The following is a 27,437-nucleotide window of genomic DNA, read 5'->3' on the forward strand; positions in this document are numbered from 1 at the left end:
AAGATTAGAAATCTGTCACATTTGTTTTAGTGATTGCACAGAGCAGGAGGGAAAACTTCTGCAGTTGGTTTGGGTTGAAGAGGGAGGTATGAAAGTTGTTAATTCATACCCACTGAATACAGTAAAACAGTGGGGAGAGGGTTTCATTGACTATAGTAAGCAATAAAAGTAGTCTAAACAAGAAAGTTAGTATAAAAGAAATGGAATTATGGTTTTATAGCACTTTTGTGTAAGAAATGCCATGGAAGAAATGTACAAGTATTTTATCAGTAATAAAAATATAAAAAGTATATAACTCAATAGTGTTTTGTAAATGAGTGCCAGCAGTTACTTTACATTTGTATGTTTGTTTTTGACAGCTACTGATTAGAGGTGGAAATTAGAAATTGTATTTCAAATGGGAAATACAGAACAATGTATAGAGACCTAAAAGGGATATTTTATAACATTAAACATATTGTCAGAGTACAGATAATGATTGTGGGCATGAAAAATTTATTCACAGATTATAGAGATAACCAGTTAAACCATCCAAAGGCATTCCTTATGCTAGGGCTCTAGTTGCCCCTCACAGCATCCAAATGAGCCAAAGGCAATGGTTCAGCAGATCAGCTCTATGTCACTGCTATAAGGCAAATTGATGTGTGTGTGTGGGGCTTGTCGACATATCATCATTTTCTGGTTTGTTTTTGAATTAAATTTAGGTTGTGGCTAAGGAAGTCTCCACTTCTGTCATTCTATGCAGATATATGAAGTGTATGGAATTTCTGTAAAATTAGTAAAACAAGACCAGCAAATTACTGGCTCTAGCTTTGGTAAATGAGGCATTCTTAGATGGCAAAGCATTAACTCCAGAAATCTTAATGAAAACTGTGTTTACCTATGATTAATATGAAGTTTTAAACAAATGATCCACCCAGTTACATGATTATTAGGTGGAGGGTGGATGCCACCAGTGATAAAAATGGAATGTAAATTGGGGCCAAGAATCATATTACATAAAGAATTTTGAACTGTATCTAGTGTCTCAAGTTTTGAAGTAATACATACCAGTGATTCTAAAATCAAGACGTTTTGTTTTATACTTTGAGTTGGAGATGGTTGATATCTTTGAAGGATAGTAGAGATAGAGATAGCTACATATTAAGGCACAATGTGCAAAAAAGCCAGAGGTTATCAAATTATTTGCATTTTCAGTATATGATTAAAAATGTTTGATTTAGTGAGGAGGAATTTAAGAGAGAAGCAGGGGGGAATGAAGATACAAAAACTGTGGCAGGATACACATTTCTCTCCCTCTGTTTTCCCACACCAACTTTCAATCTTTACTCAGTTATTGTCCCATTCCAGTGGCTGTACTTCTTGATTATTTTCTCTTCTACAGTGCATTTATTAAAATCTTTGGGATTTGAATTACTTCTGACATAATACCAGCACACACTTTCTTTTCATGTCCTATACCTTGCACCTCCACTGACAAAAACGCAAATGTGTCACTGATTTAAACTCCTTGTTCCATTGTTCCATTTGTATTTCCTTTCTGTATTGTCTCCTTGCTCATTTTACTGCCACAGCTTTTGAAGACAGTTTTAATGATTGTAAAACCTCAAAATACAGCACTAACTTTTTGGTTTCATTTTGACTTTATCACAGATACTACATTACGTAAGTATAATAGTTGTAGCTTTCATTTTTGACTTTCCTGTTTAGATTAATTATTTCTAACAGACCTGATTGATTTCCAGAACATTTATGCAATTAGGTATGACAGGCTTTCAGTGTTCCCTGAATTACTGTAGCTTGTTCTTTAGAGCTTGTAAAACTTAACTATTTAGTTTTTCTATGTGTGTTTCTTTCTGGCTGATTAAAAATGTTACCCTTTATCACAAGCTAATATACTTCTAACAAGCAACTGACTGTCTTGCCTCTTAATGTGCTATAATGGTGGTTTCCTTACGTTATTGTACTCTGCTTTTGCTACTTATAACTTGTCTGCTTTGCTCAGTTCAAGTTGCATATTACGTGTCTTTCTTTTTTTTTTTTAGAAACATTGTGTAGGCTTTTTGCTTGTGTGTGCTCATAGGCATATCCTTGAGCTTCATACAGGTAAAAAAAACTAGTTTGTTGTATAACAGACAGAGGTATCTTCTTAACTCTTTCACAGTATTTGAAAAACCATTACTGTAATGTACATTTGTCATGAAGCAGTGAGAAAAGTTGAGTCATTTAAAATGTTGAAGAGTTACAGTTACATTTTATAAATATATATTTGGAGAGATTAAGGAAATACTTTGTCTGCTGGCTAAAATTCTTTTTGAGATTGAGCACTTACTACAAGTTTCTGGTGAGTGCAGGATCAAGCAGTGGTAGAGCCCCACAACGTAAAACGTATCGACGCTTTCAATTCCAAGTCAACAGAGTTCCAGGATTTGCAGCAGCCCGTGGCCAGGATAGCCCTCCTTCTACAAGCAGGTCTAGCTCACCATGTAACAGGCGCTCAGGCTCACAAGGTTGGTAAAGGAGTAGAGTTGACATAGAACTGTAAAATTTTGTATCCAGTGCAGTATTTGACTTTGCAGTGTTATTTACGAGTGAAAAGAGGAAGCCGTCCATGATGATTCCCCATTGCAGGTACCATATTAAGAAACACTTTTTCTCCAAATATTCCTTTCTGAATAATGTTATCAAACACTAATTTTTATTCTGTTAATTCTTCCTACATTTCACATACAGTATTTAAATATTCCTATGAATGTATTTTTTCTTTTCCTAGATGTGATTATTTATCAGCTGTTACTGAAATCTGTGTATTTCTTAATTATCTGAGGGATATGTATATTATCTCTAGTAATCTGATTTATCTCAATATAGTAGTCCATGGTACCTAAAACTTTTAATATTTCATGTACAGATAAGCCTCCAAGACTCTCGTAATTGCTCACTCAAAGCAAGCTAGCTAGCCAGCAGCTCTCTCTCTCTCTCTCTCTCTCTCTCTCTCTCTCTCTCCCTGTGTGTGTGTGTGTGTGTGTGTGTGTGTGTGTGTGTGTGTGTGTGTGTTCCTTTTCCCCCCACAGATCCAATTGTCCTGTAATATATAATAAAATTTAGGCATAGAATTGGAGTGATAGACGGTTGTTTCATGTCCCACTTGTTTTATGCTGAATTCAGTGAGAGATCACTGCAGAGTTTTAAGTACACAGATTTCTGTCAGTTTTGTAAATAAATAAGGAACTGAAGAATCTAAAAATGTTTTCCAATATACATAATGCAGCTGTGTCCAAACATTTACACTACTTAAGTTCTGTTTTTCTTAAAAATGAAATCATGGGACTTGAACAAACCACCTAGGGCTGAACTGAACAGAAAAGCTATCCTTTCTTTTAATTTTGGGCATCTACAAAATAGGAATACTGGCAGGAATTCTTTCACAAGATGACTTTCTTGCCATTCCTCTTGTTAAGAAAAGTTTAATGCAGTAATATATTATTGACCACCACTTATGACGGTCAGATTAGTAAGAGCTGTATGCAATTGGAGAATGTGCATACGTTATTTGTATATGTGGATAAGTTGGTGCATTAATTCTTTTGTAAGGTTATTCTCTGATTCATTTTCATTTTGATCTTCTTCCTCTGCTAATATTCCACAGTAAGAATTTGTAGATAACATGAACTTCAGCAGCTGATTCTCTGTTACATACATTTAGGGAACAGCAATGGTGAAAATGAAATAACCCATTAGCTTAGCCCATACAGCCAACTGTACAACCATGTTCTATGCAGACATGGTAAACCGTATTACTGAAGAATGATTTACTGTGTTGCTGCAATATGCATCCCAAAGTATTTAAGCAAATAGGAAGACAACTTTAGTATATTGAAGATTGCAGATTTGCACTAAGGCATATATAAGTGGCACTACAGAAATGTAGGAGGCAACCATCTCCTCTCAAGTGAAGATAGTCATCTGTGTTGCATGAGTAAATGATAGAACTATTAAGGAGTGTCGGAATAGAAGTTGGAGTGCTGGAATAGAAGTTACATGATTTTCCTTAACACCCAAAATTATACATATTCTCTGTTTCTTCTTAAGCTGCTAACTGGCTGCTGGTGATTTAACTGATAACTGGAAGAGAGATAGAGAAGTACCCCTATCTTACTCTCTCATAGTGATAGGATTCAACATTTCAACATTACCACATGCCATGAAATACAGTTATTTATGCTGTAAAATCTCTGAATTGTTATGTAATTGTCAAGATGATTGATGTAGAGTAGTATGGATTTGTAGGTTGAGAGGCCTGGTGGGGTATGTAAAGTGACTAAATGTGTTAGGTTCATTTTGTCCCCGCAAATTAGCAGTGTTTCATTATGAAATTTCATACGTTGTTGTTTTTTAGTTGTTGCTGAAGAACATCAGTTTGATTCTACTATACCACAAAAAATCTTAAGTGTTTGACACAATGCCCCATAGCAGATTGTTAACGAAAGTCTGAGCATACAAGCTAGGTTCCCATATATATCAGTGACTCAAACACTCCTTAAGTAATAGAAGCCAATACATTGTCCTCGACGGTGTGTGTTCATTAGGGACAAGAGTGTTGTCAGGAGTATCCTAGGGAAATGTGATAGGAACACTCTTGTTTTCCATGTTTGTAAATGATCTGAAAGATAGCGTGAGTGGCAATCTGTGACTGCTGATGATGCTGCAGTATACAGGAAAGTGTCATTGTTGAGTACTGTCAGGAGGATGTAGGAAGACTTAGTGCAGAAAAATGTAAGTTAAATCAGATGAGTAGGAAAGACAGTCCTGTAATGTTAAAGTACAGTATTAGTGATGTGCTGCTTGACACAGTCACATCAGTTACTTATGTAAGCATAATGTTACAAACCGTCCCGTGAACCATGGACCTTGCCATTGGTGGGGAGGCTTGCGTGCCTCAGCGATACAGATAGCCGTACTGTAGGTGCAACCACAACGGAGGGGTATCTGTTGAGAGGCCAGACAAACGCGTGGTTCCTGAAGAGGGGCAGCAGCCTTTTCAGTAGTTGCAGGGGCAACAGTTTGGATGATTGACTGATCTGGCCTTGTAACACTAACCAAAACGGCCTTGCTGTGCTGGTACTGCGAACGGTTGAAAGCAAGGGGAAACTACAGCCGTAATTTTTCCCGAGGGCATGCAGCTTTACTGTATGATTAAATGATGATGGCGTCCTGTTGGGTAAAACATTCCGGAGGTAAAATAGTCCCCCATTCGGATCTCTGAGCGGGGACTACTCAAGAGGACGTCGTTATCAGGAGAAAGAAAACTGGCGTTCTACGGATCGGAGCGAAGAATGTCAGATCCCTTAATCGAGCAGGTAGGATAGAAAATTTAAAAAGGGAAATGGATAGGTTAAAGTTAGATATAGTGGGAATTAGTGAAGTTCGGTGGCAGGAGGAACAAGACTTTTGGTCAGGCAAATACAGGGATATAAATACAAAGTCAAATAGGGGTAATGCAGGAGTAGGTTTAATAATGAATAAAAAAATAGGAATGCGGGTAGGCTACTACAAACAGCATAGTGAACGCATTATTGTGGCCAAGATAGACACGAAGCCCACGCCTATTACAGTAGTACAAGTTTATATTCCAACAAGCTCTGCAGATCACGAAGAAATTGAAGAAATGTATGACGAAATAAAATAAATTATTGAGATAGTGAAGGGAGACAAAAATTTAATAGTCATGGGTGACTGGAATTCGGTAGTAGGAAAAGGGAGAGAAGGAAACGTAGTAGGTGAATATGGATTGGGGGTAAGAAATGAAAGAGGAAGCCGCCTGGTAGAATTTTGCACAGAGCACAACTTAATCGTAGCTAACACTTGGTTCAGGAATTATAAAAGAAGGTTGTATACATGTAAGAAGCCTGGAGATACTGACAGATTTCAGATAGATTATATAATGGTGAGACAGAGATTTAGGAACCAGGTTTTAAATTGCAAGACAGTTCCAGGGGCAGATATGGACTCTGACCACAATCTATTTGTTATGAACTGTAGATTAAAACTGAGGAAACTGCAAAAATGTGGGAATTTAAGGAGATGGGATCTGGATAAACTGACTAAACCAGAGGTTGTAGGGTTTCAGGGATGAAGTAGTGAAGGCAGCAGAGGATCAAGTAGGTAAAAAGATGAGGGCTAGTAGAAATCCTTGGGTAACAGAAGAAATATTGAATTTAATTGATGAAAGGAGAAAATATAAAAATGCAGTAAATGAAGCAGGCAAAAAGGAATACAAACGTCTCAAAAATGAGATCGACAGGAAGTGCAAAGTGGCTAAGCAGGGATGGCTAGAGGATAAATGTAAGGATGTAGAGGCTTATCTGACTAGGGGTAAGGTAGATACTGCCTACGGGAAAATTAAAGAGAACCACTTGTATGAATATCAAGAGCTCAGATGGAAACCCAGTTCTAAGCAAAGAAGGGAAAGCAGAAAGGTGGAAGGAGTGTATAGAGGGGTCTATACAAGGGCGATGTACTTGAGGACAATATTATGGAAATGGAAGAGGATGTAGATGAAGATGAAATGGGAGATATGATACTGGGTGAAGAGTTTGACAGAGCACTGAAAGGCCTGAGTCGGAACAAGGCCCCGGGAGTAGACAACATTCCATTAGAACTACTGACAGCCTTGGGAGAGCCAGTCCTGACAAAACTTTACCATCTGGTGAGCAAGATGTATGAGACAGGCGAAATACCCTCAGACTTCAAGAAGAATATAATAATCCCAATCCCAAAGAAAGCAGGTGTTGACAGATGTGAAAATTACCGAACTATCAGTTTAATACGTCACGGCTGCAAAATACTAACACAAGTTCTCTACAGACGAATGGAAAAACTAGTAGAAGCCGACCTTGGGGAAGATCAGTTTGGATTCCGTAGAAATATTGGAACACGTGAGGCAATACTGCCCCTACGGCTTATCTTAGAAGCTAGATTAAGGAAAGGCTAACCTACGTTTCTAGCATTTGTAGACTTAGAGAAAGCTTTTGACAATGCTGACTGGAATACTCTCTCTCAAATTCTAAAGGTGGAAGGGGTAAAATATAGGGAGCAAAAGGCTATTTACAATTTGTATCGAAACCAGATGGCAGTTATAAGAGTTGAGGGGCATGAAAGGGAAGCAGTGGTTGGGAAGGGAGTGAGACAGGGTTGTAGCCTCTCCCCGATGTTATTCAAGCTGTATATTGAGCAAGCAGTGAAGGAAACAAAAGAAAAATTCGGAGTAGGTATTAAAATCCATCGAGAAGAAATAAAACCTTTGAGGTTCGCTGATGACATTGTAATTCTGTCAGAGACCTCAAAGGACTTGGAAGAGCAGTTGAACGGAATGGAAGGTGTCTTGAAGGAAGGATATAAGATGAACATCAACAAAAGCAAAATGAGGATAATGGAATGTAGTCGAATTAAGTCGGGTGATGTTGAGGGTATTAGATTAGGATGTGAAACACTTAAAGTAGTAAAGGAGTTTTGCTATTTGGGGAGCAAAATAACTGATGATGGTTGAAGTAGAAAGGATATAAAATGTAGACTGGCAATGGGAAGGAAAGCGTTTCTGAAGAAGAGAAATTTGTTAACATCTAGTATTGATTTAAGTGTTAGGAAGTCATTTCTGAAAGTATTTTTATGGAGTGTAGCCATGTATGGAAGTGAAACGTGGACGATAAATAGTTTAGACAAGAAGAGAATAGAAGCTTTTGAAATGTGGTGCTACAGAAGAATGCTGAAGATTAGATGGGTAGATCACGAAACTAATGAGGAGGTGTTGAATAGGATTGGGGAGAAGAGAAGTTTGTGGCACAACTTGACTAGAAGAAGGGATCGGTTGGTAGAACATGTTCTGAGGCATCAAGGGATCACCAATTTAGTATTGGAGGGCAGCGTGGAGGGTAAAAATCATAGAGGGAGACCAAGAGATGAATATACCAAGCAGATTCAAAAGAATGTAGGTTGCAGTAGGTACTGGGAGATGAAGCAGCTTGCACAGGATAGAGTAGCATGGAGAGCTGCATCAAACCAGTCTCAGGACTGAAGACAACAACAACGACAACAATGTTACAAAGTAATATGAGATAGAGCAAGGACGTATGGTTAGTAATAGTGAAGTCAAATAGTCAACTTCAATTTATTAGGAAAATGTGGTCCATCTATAAAGGAGACAGAGTAAAGAACACTAGTGTAACTTGTCATTGAGTACTGCTGGAGTGTTTGGAATCCCCAGTAGTTCAGATTACGGAGAAACATTGAAGCAATTCAGAGGTATGCTCTTAAATGTGGTACAGGTAGGATTGATCAGTATGCAAATATTACGGAGATGTTTTTTGAGCTCAAATGGGAGTCTGTGGAGGGAAGATGACTTATTGCAGAATGATTCTAGTGCTGCCAATGTACATTTTGCATAAAGACAGTGAAAACAAGCTAAAAGAAATTAGGACTTCTACGCAAGTGCATTGACAGTATTTTTCCCATAGCGAGTGGAACAGGAAAGGGAGTGATTAGTAGTGGTACATGATACTCTCCATCATGCTCTTTATTGTGGCTTGCAGAGCTTGTATGTATAATTTAATTGGGTAGATAAAAATTCTACTTACTAAGCGACAGTGGGAGAACACATGAGTAAACATATTAAATTTTGATTTAATTGAAGGAGGAGGAGGAGGGGGGGGGGGGTGGAATGGAAAGGGAAGGGATGGTTGATATCAGCTGCTTCAGGACGTTGTGTGGCACCAGTGGCAACACGTGAAAATGTGTGCCACACTGGAATTCAAAGCTAGGCTCTCCTGTGTACGAGGCAGTTGCATTAACCACTGCACCCCACAGGACTCAGTGTTTAGCGCAACTGTGCAGACTATCTCGGTACGCCTCACATCCGATACACACTCTCGCTGAGTGCCACTTATCTGCTCTCCCTGTCCATTTTCTCCATGCTCACTGCATTGAGATTCCCACAGGAGTTCGGACATACTTGTGTATCCACACTGAAGAAGGTGGATTCATTGCCCATCTAGGCAAGTCAGTTATATGAATGCGTGGTGTCTTTCTTTTGGACATGTCCAAAAGAGCAGACACCATGCATTCATAAAAAAGATATTAAAGTCTGCAGGTTTTCAGAGCCAGTGGCTACATACAGATTGAGCATACAATTCTTTTCTATAAAACATTACTCTGCTTTACACAGTTTCTTTTAAATTTTTAGCAACCTGGAAATGTGTTGCAGTGTTTCAGAGTAGTATATGTTTGCTTGGTGCTACAATTAGGCTAATACTTGAAGTATAAAGCACTGAGGCACAAACATGTAATGTATTCCTGCATGAAATGGCCAATGAACATCTCATCACACACTTGAGCTGATGTGCCACTTTTGTATACGAACATTTGAGGGGCAAAAATGTCTGTATGTCAGTCAGTCAGTTAGTTATTTGCGTGTTCTATGGATCATAATTGTGATCTCTAACTATGAGTGGAATGAATCGGCTTACAATTATAATACATTTTCTCTCTGAAACATATCGTAATATGATGACAATTTACATGACTGTTTGAAGCACATCGAATAAGAACAGCCCCTGCCAGCAGAATTTATTAATGAGACTTTACCAAAAGGTAACTGCTGACAGAACTAACTACAAACCAAAAACACATCAAAATTTACTCTTTCGATTTTATGCAAGTAACACTCAGCTGTTTTAATACAGACAAGTTGATGATTTCAGTATTAAGCATCATACCAACAATATTTACTATTGCAGCTTAAGAAAAGCAACTGTTGGCACAACAAATGTGAGCAACCAATGCCAACAGAATTTACTATAGGAGCTTAAGAAAAACAACTGCTGGCAGAATTTAATAGAGTGATCGAATGAGCAAACACTTGTTCAGAAACAACCAACAAAGGACTATTAAAAACTATTGATATAATTAAAATTATGTGTAACACTGACATTAAGTGAGTGTTGAATTTAACTCAGAATGGCTAGTCCACAGAAATACTGGAGCAAATATATTTACTTGTACCAGGCCAGCAAGGCCCTGTTAAATAATGAAATTCAAACCAAACAGTACACACTTTCATTCAGAAAACTTATTACAGAACAGACCCTCAAAATTAGGCAGACCCAAAACTCAACACTGCTAATCACGTCCTGAAATAGTACAACTGTATACAAAATTCTGTCTGTAACATTGAACCATTAGATGGTAATGGAAGCAGAACCAAAAGAATACTGAGTTTAACAGCACTAGACTAAATAGCTGGGCAGCCACAGTAGTTTCTTAATTTAACTCCATTACTACAGGTTAAGGACATCATAAAGCTTTTTCCGTTGCAACTGAACAGTTTTTTTCAGTAGAGGCATTACTTATAATACACTGGCCCGTTTTGAGGTCAATGGGTACACAAAATAAACAGACACAATTAAAAAGTCCCCTTCCAGTAACACAAGAAACACAATCAATCAATCTCAAAAATTGTGTATTTTAGTAATTTTAGTGATTTATTTAGTATAATATGTATACAGAACAACTTGAGATTAAAAGAGCCACTCATAGTCGCAAGGCACAATAAACAACCTCAAATAAAATTTATTTACTACGTCACAGTAGTGACTTCATTTACGTGAGGTTTACAATTTTGAATGGGGCCCTCGAGCAGCACGATAGGACTTTTCCAAGCAGTTCCACTAACACCACAAGATCAGTTACAGGAAACCACTAAAAACCACTTACTAAACAACCTAACATAACTAGTTCAGTGATTCTACTCTGCTTCTAACAAAATTGGGTAACCAGGACGGCAAGGAACACAGTCCACGTAACAATGTAACAACCATTAAAATGAAGAATAAATGCTCAGTAGAATTTCTGAGGATCCACATATAAATCAATCACAGCCCAAATAACAGAGTCCACAATGTAACTTTCAGTCAGGAACCAACAGAAATTGATCCACAAGCGGCCCTTGTGCCCAGTGGTCAGAACCGAGCGATAGGTAACAAATATGTCACCACAGCTGAGACAGGTTTTTTCTGGATACTTAAATGCCAAGAACAAGTAAATGTCTAACTGTCCCTTCAAAATAAGTTTTCCGCTGGGTGACCTTCACTGGCCAACCAGCAACAACTGAGACTAAATCAGCACAGACTATCACTTAAAATGTAACTACTACTCAAGCATACCACCGGCCACAAAGTCACTGCCCTTGCTACACGCAGTCAGTTAATAGCAACTTACTAACTGTGCCCTTAACTCAGTTACACACTGCCCACCACAGCAGTGCTTAAATCGCTCATCATCAGACAGTGACTCCCCTCTGGTGGTGCAGGCTTCATTGTAGACAAGAAAATTAAAAACATTACAGATATTGAAAGAATCTCAGACTGAATAGAAATACTTGTTTTTAGAAATAAACAAAATATATTTCAAGGAATCTATAGAGTACATGTACTAGTGCGCTTAGTCTTGTGGGGAAAGTAGGAGACCTCTATGAAGAATTACAGAAACTGATAAATGACAGAATCCCACTACAAGATGATAGTGGAGGATTAAGCAAAAGTATGCCAAAAACTGAAGAATTAATCTTCTCTATGAAACTCATGTAAGTGACACAGGTAATACAATAGTGGAATTTGCAGAGGAAGACATGATTGTCCGTAACACATTCTTCCAGAAGAAAACAGATAAAAACTGGACCTGGCAATTCGCATCAGAATTTGACTATATTTTGTCAAATAACAAATGAATTAAACACAATGTGTCAGTCCTAACTCACTTACCAATGCAAATTTACTGTGGACTAATAAAATACAGAATAAAATTGACAGACCTTGACAAAAACTAGTCAGAAATAGGACTGGAAAGTAAATTTTGATGATTTATATAAGGATAGGGAGCAAACCAAATACAATTATTCAACAACGTAGCATTGTGGAAAATGAAGGTGTGAATTACACAAAAGGTACAGTCGTGTAACAAATGTATATAGGCAGCTAACAAAAGATGTTGCAGATATGAGGGAGACAAATGAAATGACTATCTCAAATAGATGTTATCTATTAAAGGATAGAACAGTAATACTGTATAAGGAAATGAACTTGAATAAGACATAATGATGACTATAATGAAAATGAAATTGAGGTTGCAGCAGTGCATGTTGCTAAGTGAGTGGATAGTCATTTTGCTGTAAAATAATCACACCGTGATGTTATAAGTTTTGGTTTTATTGCTATGAAATAGTTTCAACCTAACACTCATCTTCTGGCAGAACTTCAAAAAATAGATGTTCAAGACCACATGCATTTGCCATTTTAAATGATAAGTTCTGCCAGAAGGTGACTGTTATTGAAACTGGTTGCAGAATGATAAAACAAAAACTTAAAACAGATTGGGTTGGTGTTTTACAATAAATTTTTTTAATTTTTAATTTTTTTTATTTTTTTTAAATGCCACACAGTGTTAAGAAGATTGATAATAGTAGAGCCAGGGAAACTTTACTGGTTTCCAAGAGATACAAAAGGCTAAAGATGTCCACATGGAAGCATTTGGCCAAAGATGGTAATGTGTAGAGAGGTCTAGAGGTGGCCTTTATGTAACAGTGAATGTTAAATGTTTAACATTCTTGTATATATGGTATGCTTGCTAAATGTGTTTAAATTAATTTACATTTTTTCATTACAGAATTTGTGCCACTGTCCCTGCCCCACCCCCACCCACCCAAGATTGCTGAAGAGTTACCATACTCTAAGCTATGTAATCTTCACATAAATTATATGAATATGTCTGAATGCCACTGCGAAAACAGAAACATCTTAGTTACTTAAACATGTTTGTACACAAAACTGCTGCAACAATGCAATTCAATGTCTGATATTTATTGTGGATTGTAAGCATGAATTTACTTCAAGGACATGCATTCACACTCGTACATCTGATAATTGGCTGATACTATCTTTCATTATACCATAACAGCAGTATAGAGTGGCGTTTTTTCTGTGGTGTAATTGTAGTACCACTCATGCATACCACTCCAAATTGTTGTTATGTGTTTTCAAGATGTTAAAATTCTAAACAAACTGTGAAAGCCTTTGAAGCTATCTGTCCCTTAGGAAACCAGTTTTAGCAAAATAAAGTCATAGTTAATCACTGTGATTGGTTGCTATCATCACTGGATTACCTGCTAGAGAAACAATCATGAAGATGTATGTGCTCATCGGGATGAAATTAATTCTGTATGTCTTGTATATTTTCAGTTGGATGTTGTGTTAATTGAGATGTTTTTCACCTTAGTATGAGTTTTATTGTCTAAAATCTCTTCAAACTACTGTTTGCACATCAGTGTCAGTGGTTGAAATGTCTGCTGCAAAACTGTATATTAACCTTGTAAATGTGGTAACATCAAATTATAGTGAAACTGAAATATTTTTTGGTAGTCCCTAATTTATAGCACAGAAGTCATTTATTAGCATTAGCTGAATACAGAATAAATGACACACAGCTCATGAAAATTACTGGTCTGTCAATTCTCTAGGACTAAAAATGAAAATAATTTGATAGATGCAGTTTGTTATGGAGATAGATACAATTTATAGGCTAGACAGTGTTCCATTATTTAGCTGTATGATATCACAGTCTGCCGAAATAGAACTTAATGGTTCTGGGTAGAACTTGAGAACTACATGCAGGACCCAAGCAGGCCCATCAAACATGAAAATGAAGAAGAATAACCAGTGTTGTGCCAAGTCATTGTCGATACTTACGTCAGTGAAAAGGAACACTTTAGCTACCAAAAAAATAAAAGTGTGTCTGGGCCCATGACCACTTGGCGTTAAATTGGCCGGATGACAGCCCATTTGCCCTGCCAGCCAGATGTGCTGTGTTGTTCACTGCTCGCAGCAGCCTGCCAGGTGTGGTTGTTATATTGCGCATCGATATTATTGTGTCAGCTATCGGTATCTCATGAGACTACAAGACATTTTAACTTAAAATTAAAATAACATTTTTTTTTCTTTTAAAGCTGAATGAATGGTTTACAAAATTTACAGACATACATCTCTGTAACCGTGAGGCACTTGCTGTGCCATATTATTTGAAAAGGGATAGTTTGCTAGATATAAAATATAAGGCAAGCAAAAATAGGGCACAAGTTTTGGGCACCAGTTTTGTTGTTCTCTGTATTCTGTCCTTTTTTTCTTTTATAACTTGAAAATATTGCTTTCAGTTGTATTCTTTCTCGTAAAGACTTTTCCTCCAGTATTTCTCTGTTGTTATTGTAATATTCTTAATTATGCATTCATGTTGCATGTTATTTCAAAAGTATTGTTGTTTCATTGATATTGCATGGTATGATGTGAACCAGAAAAACCAGCTTTGCATGGAATGTTTGTGCTTGTTGGGTTATACAAAACTAACTTTTGTTGAAGTCTGAAGAAGAAAGTCCAAATGAATGCATTAATTAATATCTTAAAAAACAAAGTATAGGTGAGTACAACTTTGCTTTAGCATTTTTATGTAGTTGTCTACAAAAATTATTGTGTAAGTTACTTGAAACCTTATACTATCATTCTACATTATTCCGATTGGTTAAGAAGAGGTTGCATAGGTATTTGAAGTTTCAGTGCTAGTTTGATGTAATTTAGTTTAGATTGTGCCTACATTAATCAGTGGTTCAAAGCAATGTTCTTTGCATGTTAGCAGGATTTGTTTCTGTTGTAACGTATATCAGACTTAGGGCTTGATGGGCATTCTTTCTATAGTTCTTGTCACGTACACCATTGCCCAGTAATGTTTTTTTTTTGTTTGTTTTTTTTTTTCAGAGATGTTTGTCATTGTGTGCAAGATTGCACATGTTACACAGCAGCAACTCTGGCATCTTCATCTCTCTCTTAATGTTCATATTCATTGAAACAAATATTACTACAACTAAAGCACTTCTGGTGAAAACTGACTACACCTAGACTTTTTTTTCATATTGAGGTCAGTGTGTTGTAAACTACCAAAGCTTGGAATTGAAGCTGAGGAACAGTTATTCTTTCTTAGGAAGAGGAGGTATTTTTTGGGGTATAATATTACTTGGAGCAATATATTATCACTCTCAGTGGTTGGTGTTTCCTAGATGAGAAAAATTATATTTGCTTTTGCTTTACAAAGGAAGAACAGCAGAATTATTCACACTTACAAGCTAACATCATACACTTCTGCCTAGATGTCAGTGGTGATGTGTTGTGACATGTACTTAATTACACACCAAAAGCATTGGGAAGCCAACGTGATCCATGACCAAAGTCCATGTAGACCAGTTGCAGGTGCTTCCAGGTGCATTTCACTTGATGGCCGGCCACATGTCATTGATAGGATTGAGGCCAGATGATGTGTACAAGGGGGCAGGGAATACAAACTCTCTCATGTGTTGAGTGTTACTTAATCCATTATGACAGAGTATGGGAGTTAAGGGGAAGTGAAGTGTATTGTTGAAGGTACAAGTTGCATACAGTGGTCAGTAGGCAAATGAACAGATGCACGTATTCCGCAACAGGATCTTGAATATCCAACGTTGAAAGACAATGGCAGACACATCAAGGCCCTCTATTTCAGCCCATGTAACATCTTCCTACACAAAAATATCTCCACCATTTACCTTAACAGTGCCCTGTTGGCAAGTGGGATGCATCACTGGAACTAGTTAGCGATATGCTCATAACCTAGAATTGGCACATTCCAGTGTGTACCATAACTCATCAGTCCAGGTGACCTTTTTCCACCCTTAAAATATTCAGTGGTGATATTCCCACACCATGCTAACATTCGTGTTCTCTCATATTTAAGCCCAACATTGAATTAGTGGGTTACTTGTTGTACTGCGGCTCAGCTATCTGATGCTAAAATCTGTTATAGTCAGTAGGTATCTCTGTTGTCAACACATTGTTATACACAGGAGTTGACTCAGAGTGTGGCAATTTTCCTCAAATTAAGGGACTTCTGGTACTCCCTTCACATGGTGACATGTAAAAATACTGCTTATATCCACACCCAAGGATGTGGAGTTCCCATGGATTGGGCATTTATGACCTGTGTGATCACATTTGCATATGAAATGCGCATATAGCATATTTTGGCCTGGAGTCCCTTTTCGGGGAGTTCAGTCACCTGGTGTAAGTCTTTTTATTTTACCAGACCTCGAAGAATTGCATGTCGATAATGATGAAATCATGATGAGGGCCACAGAACACCCAGTCCCCAAGCATAGAAAATCTCTGAGCCAGGCATCCAACCACCCTGATCGCTCGGCTACGGATGTGAACACATGTGCTGATGTGCTGGACATTTCTTTTATGACACTCAACATACTAGTAATAAATGTCTGATTAACTTTCTCTTGAATTTGTAGAGATTCTCATTTTTTTTGTTTCGTGTCCGATGATGACTTATTCAAGTTCTTCAACTGGAGTGCAGAACCTCAGTCTCAGCTGTTGACAAGGTGACGAAGGCAACATGGAAATTATTTTTGTCTTCACATTTATAATGAAACTAACTTTCATTCTTAACAATAAGTAAATTTAAGGAGTACTTGGAAGCGAGTGTCTGGCTTCCAAGGTTCCTGAAGAGGCCTCGGGAAGATTTAAAATTATCTACTTTAATCTGTGTTCTTAATGTCTTCTTTTACTGAATAAATGATTCAACTACTTTTATTACATTGTCCCAGAATGTAATTCCTCAAGGCAAGAGAAACTGAATGTATGCAAAATTAGTTCCCACTGTTTAGTTTTTTCTGAGAAGTTTGTGTTAAGTGTCATACTTTTCTCCATAGCAATTAACTGGTAAGAGGACAAGTGCTGTTTTTCTGTGAGTGATTTTATGTTTGTTTGTCCTAGTTCCAGCCTTTTTACTGATAATTATCAACTAAAAATGACATAAGGTAAACTGGAGAGCTGGTCAGAAATGACAGATTTTATGTTCTGCCCGTGAGAAATGTGTGGGTTGTTGTTGCCTTCAGTCTGAAGATTGGTGTGGTGCAGCTCTCCATGCTAGTCCATCCTGTGCAAGGCTCTTCATCTCTCGATAACTGCTACAAGCTACATCTATTTAAACATGTTTACTGCAGTCAAGCCTTGTCTCCTTCTACTGTTTTTACCCCCCATACTTCATTACATTGTTAAATTGACAACCCTTTGATGCCTCAGGATGTGTTCTGTTAACAACCCCTTCTTTTAGTTAAGTTGTGCCATAAGTTTCTTATTTCCCCAGTATGATTCAGTACCTCCTCATTTGTTGTTTGATCTACCCATATAATCTTCGGCATTCTTCTATAGCACCACATTTCAAAAGATTCTGTCTTCTTCTTGTCAGAATTGCCTATCATCAATGTTGCACTTTCAAACAAGGCTACACTCCAGACAAAAACCTAGAGAAAAGACTTTCTAACACTAAATTTCTTTTACATGTTAACAAATTCCTCTTTTTTGCTTTTCTTGCTATTGCCAGTCTGTATTTATTATCCTTTCTTCCTTTGCCATCATCCATTATTTTGCTTTCCACATAACGGAACTCATCTACTAAATTTACTGTCTCATTTCCTAACCTGATTCCCTCACCCTGATTTATTTTGACTACATTACATTACAGTAGTTTTAATTTTAATGGTGATCACCTTGTAATGTTTTTGCAAGACACTATCAGTTCCTTTTAGTGCCCTTCCAAGCCCTTAGCCATCCATGTCAGAAATACAATGTCATTGGCAAACCGTCAAGTTTTTATTTGTTCGCCTTGAACTTTAATTGCCTTTCCAAATTTCAATTTTTTTCCCCCCACAGCTTGCTCACTGTAGAGATTGAACATCTTCAGACTAAGTCTACCACCCTGTCTCACTATCACAAACTAGTTCTGCTTTTATGTCCTTTTTGCTTTAATGTCCTTCAGCTAACTGTGGTCAGGTTTCTCTAGAAGTTGCAGATAACCGTCTTGGTCCCTGTATTTTATCCCTTGTACCGTTAGCTTTTCAAAGAGTGTACTCCAGTGTACAATGTCGACTTTGCCTTTCATCATCCTACCTTCTGGAATAAGTTGTAGGACCAATATTGCCTCACAAATTCCTACACTCCTCTGGAACCCAAACTAACTTTCACCAAGGTCAGCATCTAACTGTTTTTCTGTTCTTGCATAAGTAATTTGATTTTTTGGTAGTATTCACACCTGTCAGACCTGCCTTCCACAGAATTGGAATTATTACATTCTTCCTGAAATATGAGGTATTTTGTGTTTCTCACATAACTTGCACACCAAATGAAATAATTTTGTCATGGCTGGCTCTCTCTCCCAATAATAAATTTTAAAGTGGTAGTAATATCACAACACAATAGTGTTATCTAGTGGTTGCTTGCAAGAACTGGAATGGTGATCCACACATCAATTTGTTGAAAGGACCATTGGTCAGTGGGAGAATTAGTAGCTGTGGATGCAATACAACAAGCTACACCAGGTGAAACCAACTACAAAGCCATGGTACCATGGTATACTTCATGGCATTCATCCTAAAGGAAAACTGCCAGCATAAACATGATTAAGAACTCGTGCTGGCCGACTCTGAGGAGCACCCCCAGCTTGTCTTGCTTGTAACTGACAGCAATTTGCTTTGATAATGATGTGGATGGTTCATTGGCCATCTTTTAGTCAGTGATCAACCAGCTGTGTCTTCTTGAGTGACTTTCTACGGTGTTACTGTCTGATGAAACCCCTTTTAAAATAAGTTTTGACAGTGTCTTAGGTTTTTATGTTTTATTTTCATCACTGTAAGATCTGTGAACAGAATGTGTGTGTGTGTGTGTGTGTGTGTGTGTGTGTGTGTGTGTGTGTGTGTGTGTTTAGCGACTTTTACAAGTTTATAAAAAATATTTAAATATTTTACTATCTTAACCATACCCGTCTTGTAATGAAAACAGCACAGGTGCTAATGGTGTAGTTGGCATGTTCCCTAAACACATGATTACGATATGAGCACATGACATATGCTTCTAAATGCAAAAGATGCAGAATGGAGTATATTGGTTAATTGACTCCATTTAACTAATTGATCAGTTACACCCTAAGGAATCTTTTTATATAGTACTTCATTTAGCTGTTATCGTGTATTTTTTATGTTAGCAGGTCATTTTCATTTGTCAGTAAAGGTCATTATTGTTTATGTAAAACTACATAATGACTGTCTGTGAGGTTAAGACATATACTATTTGCTATGAATCAGCTGTAGGTCTGGTTTGATACCATACGGGTTGTGTATTGTATGATAGGGTTTGGGTCCTTGTTTAGTATCATGTGTCATCACCAATTGCTGCAGTTTTTTAGCTGTCATTTTAAGTAACTGGGAAGTTTGTTGTTTATGTTAAGAACAAGTGTGTACCTGGCTTTGAAGCTTTTAGAGCTGTACATCTTGTTCACTTGTTCTAAATTTAGGTTTATTCTTTTGGTGTAGTTTTTCAGTATGCCATTCGTTTCATCTTGTGATGTTATACAGACTACCTTCACGAAAAAGGAACACCCTAAAATTTTAGTTTACTAAATCAATTACATTGTAAGTGAGTGTTACTATCACTTCAGCCCAAATATTCACCTTAGCAGAAAATGTACTACTTCTACAGTTCACTAAAAAAGTGGCAGTATGCACATGAGTTAAAATTACTTACCACTTGCTTGACAGAGTGGCACTAAAACAGAAATGTGGCAACACAATAACAATTAATCAATAACCATTATTAATAGTAATGATACTAAACTTTGCTTAACTTTGGTAGTAGTTTGATGTGTGATACTTGATGTCTTATTCTTAATAAAATGAAATCTGAAAAACTTGGTGATCTCTTGGCAACCTATGATATTGTCATGATGACAGAAAATACTACGTAGACACTCATAGCTGGCAGTATCTATTGGTACATAAAGAGTGACTGCCGAGTGGTAGCTGTAGTACTCTGGACAAAAATCGCAAAACTGTACCCCATAGAATAATTGCAGGAAATGGTGGCATGTTAGAACTGTAGAACTGCAGGAACTGTAGAACTATGGGAACTGAGGAAGTGTTAGTTGCTCATTGTATTTTGTGCCAGTTGGTGGAAGGATCACCGTCCTCACCAGTATTTCGCAAAGCAAAGCAAAGCAGTCCACTGTTGACGTTGCCCTCTCTGGCAACACTATTTATGGCCTAATATGACACCCTGATGGACATGGCAGAGAAGCAGAAAGGTAGTTCTAGTTGACGAGTGCCATATGGAGGCAGCTGCTCAAAATTGAGAAGGTGCCTAGGGAGTGGGGTGCCTGTGTGGCGGCTGCAACTCATGGGATTGCTGTGTACCTCCTTCCATGTACACGGTATCCCTCCCCTGGGAGGGGGGACTATTAAAGAAGGCTGGCTTATTAGCATCCTGCTTTCTTACTCACCAGCTTGTATTGTTGTTGGGTACATCCATGTTTCCCCTGGCTCCAGCCTCCCTCTGGCATTCACCTGCGATACTATAGGGAAGCCACAGTGAAGGGGCAGCCAGTGAAGAGTTTGCCATTTCGACATCCATAGGCTACATGTCTTCCGATTTTGTACAAGTAGTTTTGCCCATGTTCATGTGAGTGCTGTGCAGCCTGATTTGGTTTTTATGACATGTTTCTACTTCACTTTAAACATCGAATTGCCTAGCTACTTTTTGACTATGATTCGTACGCATATCTTTTTCTCATCTTTGTTCATTGAAATGAGTACCGGATCATCAAATTTAAAATGTTGTTGTTGCAACTGTCAATGCAGCTTGGCCTGTGGAGCACGAGTGGCTTTAAAATTGATATTATTGTTTGTTGCAGACTTCTGTGGAGTTGCTTATCTCGAGATTGTGCATTGTGTGGACTGGCTCTGTACTCAAGAGAGGAAGATCAATAAGGCTTATGTCTATATTATATTGTTGAACCGCCTTCATCATGTGTGACTTGAAAGTTTGTATTGATCTTTCAGCAAGTTCATTGGCTCCAGGATGTAACGCTGCAGTCTTGAAGTGTTAATTGCTGTTGGTTTCATAAAATAGTTAAAATTTCTGAGAAGAAAGTTGTGTCTCATTGTCAGCAACATTGTACCACAAATGTTATTTATCGATTCTTCTGTAACTTCTTGATAGAACAATTCCATATTGAGGGTTGAATAACACTTAGGCAGTTTTTTGTTCTACTGATTTTTATTTGTATGAACTTGTTTTCAGCTTATTAGGCCATCTTCAGATAACTACTGGCTATTGTTTACTAGGAACTTGTGTTCTTACGAACCAAACATTCTGGACTAAGATACAACACACTTACATACTATCTTTAGTTGTGGTATTGTCTTTGGAATTGTCAAACTGGTCTTTTGACTTTTTGTTCTGTAAAACTGTTCTTTACCATAATAAATTAATTTCAAGTCCCTCTAGTAGGCTGAGTTTTCTGCATTTGTTGGCTATATGTAGCACTTCTGTGTGTGTTACATATTTGATCCTCCTTTGAGCACATGGTCAGCAAAGGTGGAGTCTGATTTATTTAATCTCCAGCTGTGTTCATGTTCAGTCAGCCTTGTTGATTTGGCGCAGCCCATATGACCAATGTACAGTTTATTGCAGTCAGTGCAGGTTTTTTTGTAGACCCCACTGTTGTTTATTTCATCTGTTTTGTCCTTGCTGTTGAATAGGAGATTAGCTGTAGTACGTCTTACATAAAATGATGTTTTATAGTTTTGGAATTTCAGTGTTTTGGCTAGTTTGTCTGATAGCTTACCTGGATATGGAATAGTGCACCAGTTGGTTTTTGGCATAGCTGTTATTGCAGAGGGGGCATAAATGTAGGGCAAGAGTTTCTGTCTTCGTTTATTGCGCAGGATTTTGTCAACTAATTCAGGGTTATGGCCATTGTTATATGCAATATATTTAATGGTGTTTACTTCTGTTTGGAAATTCTGTTTTGACCGTGGTATGGATGTGAGGCGATGCACCATGGAATGAAAGTTGCATGTTCGTGTGTTATTGGATGTTGTGAACACGAGGGTATTACTGTGTCTGTTGTTGTGGATTATCTGTAATTTTTTTTCTAAATAATTCTAATTGTTGTCGTACATAGTACTGACAAACCATGAAATGTGATTTATTATGTTCAAGAACAGTTTTACAGAACAAAAAGTCAAAAGACCTGTTTGCCAATTCGAAAGACAATACCACAACTAAAGATCGTATTTAAGTGCTTGTATCTTAGTCCAGAATGTTTGGTTCATAAGAACACAAGTTCCTTGTAAACAATAGCTAGTAGTTACCTGAAGATAGCCTAATAAGCTGAAAACTAGTTCATACAAATAAAAATCAGTAGAACAAAAAACTGCCTAAGTGTTATTCAAACCTCAGTACCACAAATGGAAATTTGGAGAAGGTATTGATGAGGATGATACAAGAAATGGTCCTACAAAATCAGTATGCAACCGTGTCCATGGTTATGATGGCTGTGGCCACAGAAAACCTTGTTGAGGCTGTGTGGACTGGTGTTCTTGACACAAGTGGCAATTAGCCAGCATCATTTCAATGTCTTTTTCAATATTTTTCCAGTAGCAATTCTACCTGGAAGTGTGTTTTGTATGAACCATGCCCCAATTGCATTGATGTAGCATCTGTAGTAACGTAGATTTAAACGCTGCAGGAATAACCACTTGTGTCTTGCCCGATTCTGAATGTACTAGAATGACACCTTTGTACCACCCAGCCATGATGATATTGCACTTGACCTCCCAAGCCATATTGGAAGTACACAATGACCTGAGGGTAAACAGGTACAGTAGTGACTATGGAAAGTGCATTGCACTGTGAAGGATTTCAAGACACTTGTGCATATATTATCAAGTGGTTCAGCATGTCTTCATAAAATTTCGTGATAAAAACCCATGAAAAGCCAACTGAAGCGCCATCACTCCCAGGTGTGGCAATATTGTGGTCGACTGTTACGCTGTAGGTGCATGTCTCATATCCCAGTAAGATTTAATTTCTGGCTTATTAAGCAACCTCTTATCATTAGGCTGCTCCATTTGAATATACTGTTTCATCTTAAGACAAGACAGGATCTTTAGACACAAGTTTTGCAATTAAGTTTGAGTTTACACTCAAAAATTTTCCATAGTATCTTAGCTAATGATACTTACTGAAAAACAAACATCAGCTGATGAATCAGAATTTTTGTCTTGGCTTATTGGCAGACTTGAAAATTAATCTGCTTTCACGTGTTGTACTGTGGACCTGAATATAATTTCTTAATCATAATTAGACAGAAGTACCCAGGGCTGCAAAAATTATGCGTTTATGTAGGAACAGTATTGTTTGGCTCAAAGATAATCACTGAAGGATTGTAGTCAATGAGGGGGATATATTTATGCCTGTAAATGTAATCGTGGAATTTCTGGACTGCAAATATAATCACGAGAGCTGTCGCCTCAGTCTGACAACAGTTTCTTTGTACCCTTATCAGAGTCTTTGTTTGTGTCCTAAGTATTGCACTTTATATTCAAAGAAGATGCACTTGTCTTTGTTGCATTTCAAATTTCCCACCTGAAGAATTTTGAAAACAGATTCCAAATTCTGTAAGAGTTCCTGGAGCAGTTGTGCCTGAAGCACTTTCGGAGCTTTTTGAATTAATTGTTCTAAATACCAGTGGAACAAACTCAGTGCTCTGTGTATTCCAAAGGGTAACCTTTTGCAACGGTATAGACCAAGTGGAGTATTTATCGTCATAAATCTGTGTGTCTTCATTCAAAGTGATTTGCAAACATGCTTATTTATGATCAATCTTCACAAAGTTCACACTGCCAACTAGTTTTGACATAGATTCATGTGGCTTGGGAATAGGATATGAGTAAATAATGGATTCAGCATTAACCATTGTTTTAATATTCTTCATAGATGCCTAGTGAGCCATTTGGTTTCTGTACAGCTACAATCAGTGTCACCTGTTCACCACTGGCTATGGATCTATAATCTTGTTCTGTTAAAGGTGGCCAAGTTCTGGCAGTATGTTATCTTTTAAAGCTACAAAATTTTAGTTTAGTTATGTTACTAAATGTTGCCACCCATTCAGCCCAAACATTCACATGGCAGATAACATATTTTACTAGTTCACTAGAAAGGTGGCAGTTTGCATGTAAGTTAAAAATCTATGTAACACTTACTAGACAGGGTGGCACTGAAACAGAAATATGGCAACACAATAAGAATTAATCAACAACATTTATTAATAGTGATGGTACAGAACATTACTTACTTTTGATAACAGTTTAATGTGTTACTCTTGGTGTCTGTAGCTAAAACAGTGAAATCTAAGTAACTTTGCAGTCTCTTGGCAATATTGCGATATTATCACTATGACTGAAAGTCTTATGCAGACACACGTAGTTGATGGTCTTTATTGCTCCATAAAAAGTGACAACTAAGTCAGAACTGTAGTCTTCTGAATGGAACTCGTGAAACTGTGCTTTGTAGCATAATTGCAGGGAATGCTGGCAGTATCAGAACTGCAGGAGCTGAAGGTCTCAATGGTGCATCTTTTTTTGTGCCTCTTGGCAGAAGGATCTCCATTCCCATCAATACTAGGAAAAAGCAAAGTAGTCCACATTTGACAGTGCTCTCTGTAGTGGGTGCCAACACAGTCTGCACATGAGTACCCTGTGCTGATGAATGTGGCATGGAAGCAGAATGATAGTCCCAGGTGTCTAGTGCCATCTCTTTAAAACTGAGAAGGCTCCTGGCAAGTAATACTAAGCAGACTGAATTTTCCTAAACTAACAATATTTCTTATGTAGCAGCTGGTAACAATCTGTTTAAATACATGAGATCTGTGGTGGTGCATGTGTATACCTTGTAAACAAGGTGTGGAAGTCCTTGATGGAATATAATATTCCAGCAAGGCATTTTATGTGGGTGTGACTACCAACCAGAAGGGGAATTTTTCCTGCGTATGACCTTTTAGATTCTCTGTCAACTGTCAACTCACCAAAAAGAGAAACAGTGTGAATAACTCAATTAATAATGTAACATTACAAATGTAGAAAGAAAAGCATTACTTGATGGCAGATGTGTTGAAATGAAGAAGTAATATTGATTTTATAATGTAATGTATGCTGTTTTCATTTGAGAATAGCTGTAAATGTTTTCTCTTATTATGAGTAAAGTGAGGCACTAGACCTCTTGAACGTTTTGTAGAACACGAATAAAAAGGCAGTACCGACAAAAAGACTTGAAGATTCTAAAATTAAACACTTACTTTGGATGTGCGCACATGCTACTCACTTAAATAGGCCTTTCTCAGTTAAAATTATTGATGGGTCAGAACTACGTATTCTACAGCCAGTGGTTTACCAGCTAATCTATTTGAACACACCTCAGTGTCTCGTGAATTGATTAAAGACTGCAGCATTCCAGAATGAGGGACGTTTACTAAGTAATGCAACAAATTTTTTTCTGAAAGAAGGTTGGTTTTATTTGGGAATCCAATTCACCATATTATTCCCTGTTCTTTTGGCTACAAAATCCCATTTTTCAACAAAATCTCCATTCAACGCGATGGCCTTATGCCACCTTACTGGGAGAGCTTGTATGCCTGCTGGTACCACTCCCCTACTGGTTGATGTCAGAGCCAACATCTTGCTGCATCAATAACATCCCTGTCATCCATGTACTGCTTCCCATGGTGTGCGTCTTTCATTGGGCCAAACAGATGGAAGTCAGAAGGTGTGAGATCCGAGCTGTGAGGTGTATCCCGGCAGGCACACACCTTTGAGTTCCCCAACTGGTGGACGAGTGTGTCAGCACAACCAGCAGAGATGTCCAGTTGTGCAGCGAGTGTTTGATTGTGACCCATCAATCACCTCAAAAGAGAGTGTCCCCACATCCTAACACTGCAGGAGTCACAACTGTTTGGGGCTGGCCAGCACTTGGGAGATTGGACAGGTTTGCATGACCTTGATGGCAGATGCCTCATCCAATGACTCACCATGCGTTTGTTCACTGTCAGGTCTCCGTAGTCATTGTGCTAGTGCATGTGAATATTTATGATGGTCTGGTTTTTACCAAAATGGTTTTTACTCATTGACAGCTCTCTGCTTGAAACTCACCTCCATTACACACACAATTTTGAAGACTGTGTAGCACTGCCACATATTGGAACTTCATGAAACTTTAGGGACTGAAGTAGGAATATTCCATGATGTCCTCTAACAAATCCCGCATTTTTCAACTGAAATTGCCCAAGAACAAAAAATGTGTGACATTACTTATTGTAAACCCCCTGTGCTGACACGAAGTTTTAATCTGTCAAGAAAATTCATTTGTGTGATTTCTGCAGAGTGAAAGTTTGATTATTTGGCTGTGGCTTAGCTATTATGTGCCACATTCTGTATTGCATTGGTGCTACTTCTGTGATGTTTGGAGTAGTGTTTCTGTGAATGTTGAAAAGTTGGAGAGGTGTATATAATGGTGGGCTACAGCTTCCATTGGGCATATTCAGATGGCTCATGAAAATCAGAAATGTGAGTTAACATAAAATTGCCAAGGAATTAAATGTACATTGACAGACAAGACAATTTGCAAAGGGAAGAATAAATTATCTTGGAAATTTGGCTTAAGAAAGTGTAAGTTAAGAAACAAATATTGGGGGGGGGGGGGTTAGAAGAAGAAGAAGAAGAAGAAAAACTATGAATGAATGAAAAACTGAGACCCTTAGAAAAGGTTCATAATATAGTCATGTGAATAATTAAAACATCAAAAGAGAAAACTGGTGTTTATGTAACTGTTGGAAATTTGTTGCTCTGACAGATTGAGACTGTCAAATACATGAAAACATTGGGGAATGCACAAGATTATTGACTTGAATAAAAAATGGGTTGAAGGGAAACAGTGTGTCAGTTAAGTGAGGCAGTAGGTATGGAAGGAAATCAAACTGAGGATGGCCAGAAATATAAATATTTGAAGTGAGCAGATAACAAGAAATGTAGCTCTTTGGTCATGTTTATCAGAAGATCAGAGCAAATTATTTGGGACACCACCTCTTAATGCTCACTGATAAATGATTCAATGACTCTGATGTTGACAAGTTATAGGCTGGTTAATTCTGAGGAGAAATCATTGCAGGCTGCTAAAAACAGAAATTGGATGATGTGTTAATATGACATTCTATCACTACTAGAATGATTGACTAACTTTCTGATAAGTTCCATACGTAAAATAAGGGAAAGGCAACCATTCACCTACAGTGGACTGATCTGTGGAGCATAGAAACACTTAACAGAAAACAGTATTCACACTAGCTTTTGAGCTATTACTCTTTTTCTATTAAAAATACACTATTTGCACACAGAACCACACAGATACCCAAATGTACCC

The 27,437-nt window shown here is 37.7% G+C and overlaps 1 protein-coding gene across 4 annotated transcripts in view; it reads left to right on the forward strand.

The window, feature by feature from the left end:
- Positions 1-27,437, forward strand: part of LOC126458591 (protein CLEC16A homolog) — a 243,512-nt gene that overhangs the window by 198,439 nt on the left and 17,636 nt on the right. Inside the window, exon 18 of one of the 4 annotated variants that reach the window (XM_050095734.1) lies at positions 2,355-2,510. The exons of 2 other annotated variants lie outside the window; for them this stretch is intronic. In XM_050095734.1, the coding sequence (XP_049951691.1) occupies positions 2,355-2,510 (156 nt within the window). Of the gene's footprint in view, positions 1-2,354; positions 2,511-27,437 lie in introns of those variants that run through there. One more of the 4 variants, XM_050095736.1, reaches the window with a different exon arrangement.

The sequence above is a fragment of the Schistocerca serialis genome, chromosome 2, assembly GCF_023864345.2.
Source record: "Schistocerca serialis cubense isolate TAMUIC-IGC-003099 chromosome 2, iqSchSeri2.2, whole genome shotgun sequence".
NCBI lineage: Eukaryota > Metazoa > Arthropoda > Insecta > Orthoptera > Acrididae > Schistocerca > Schistocerca serialis.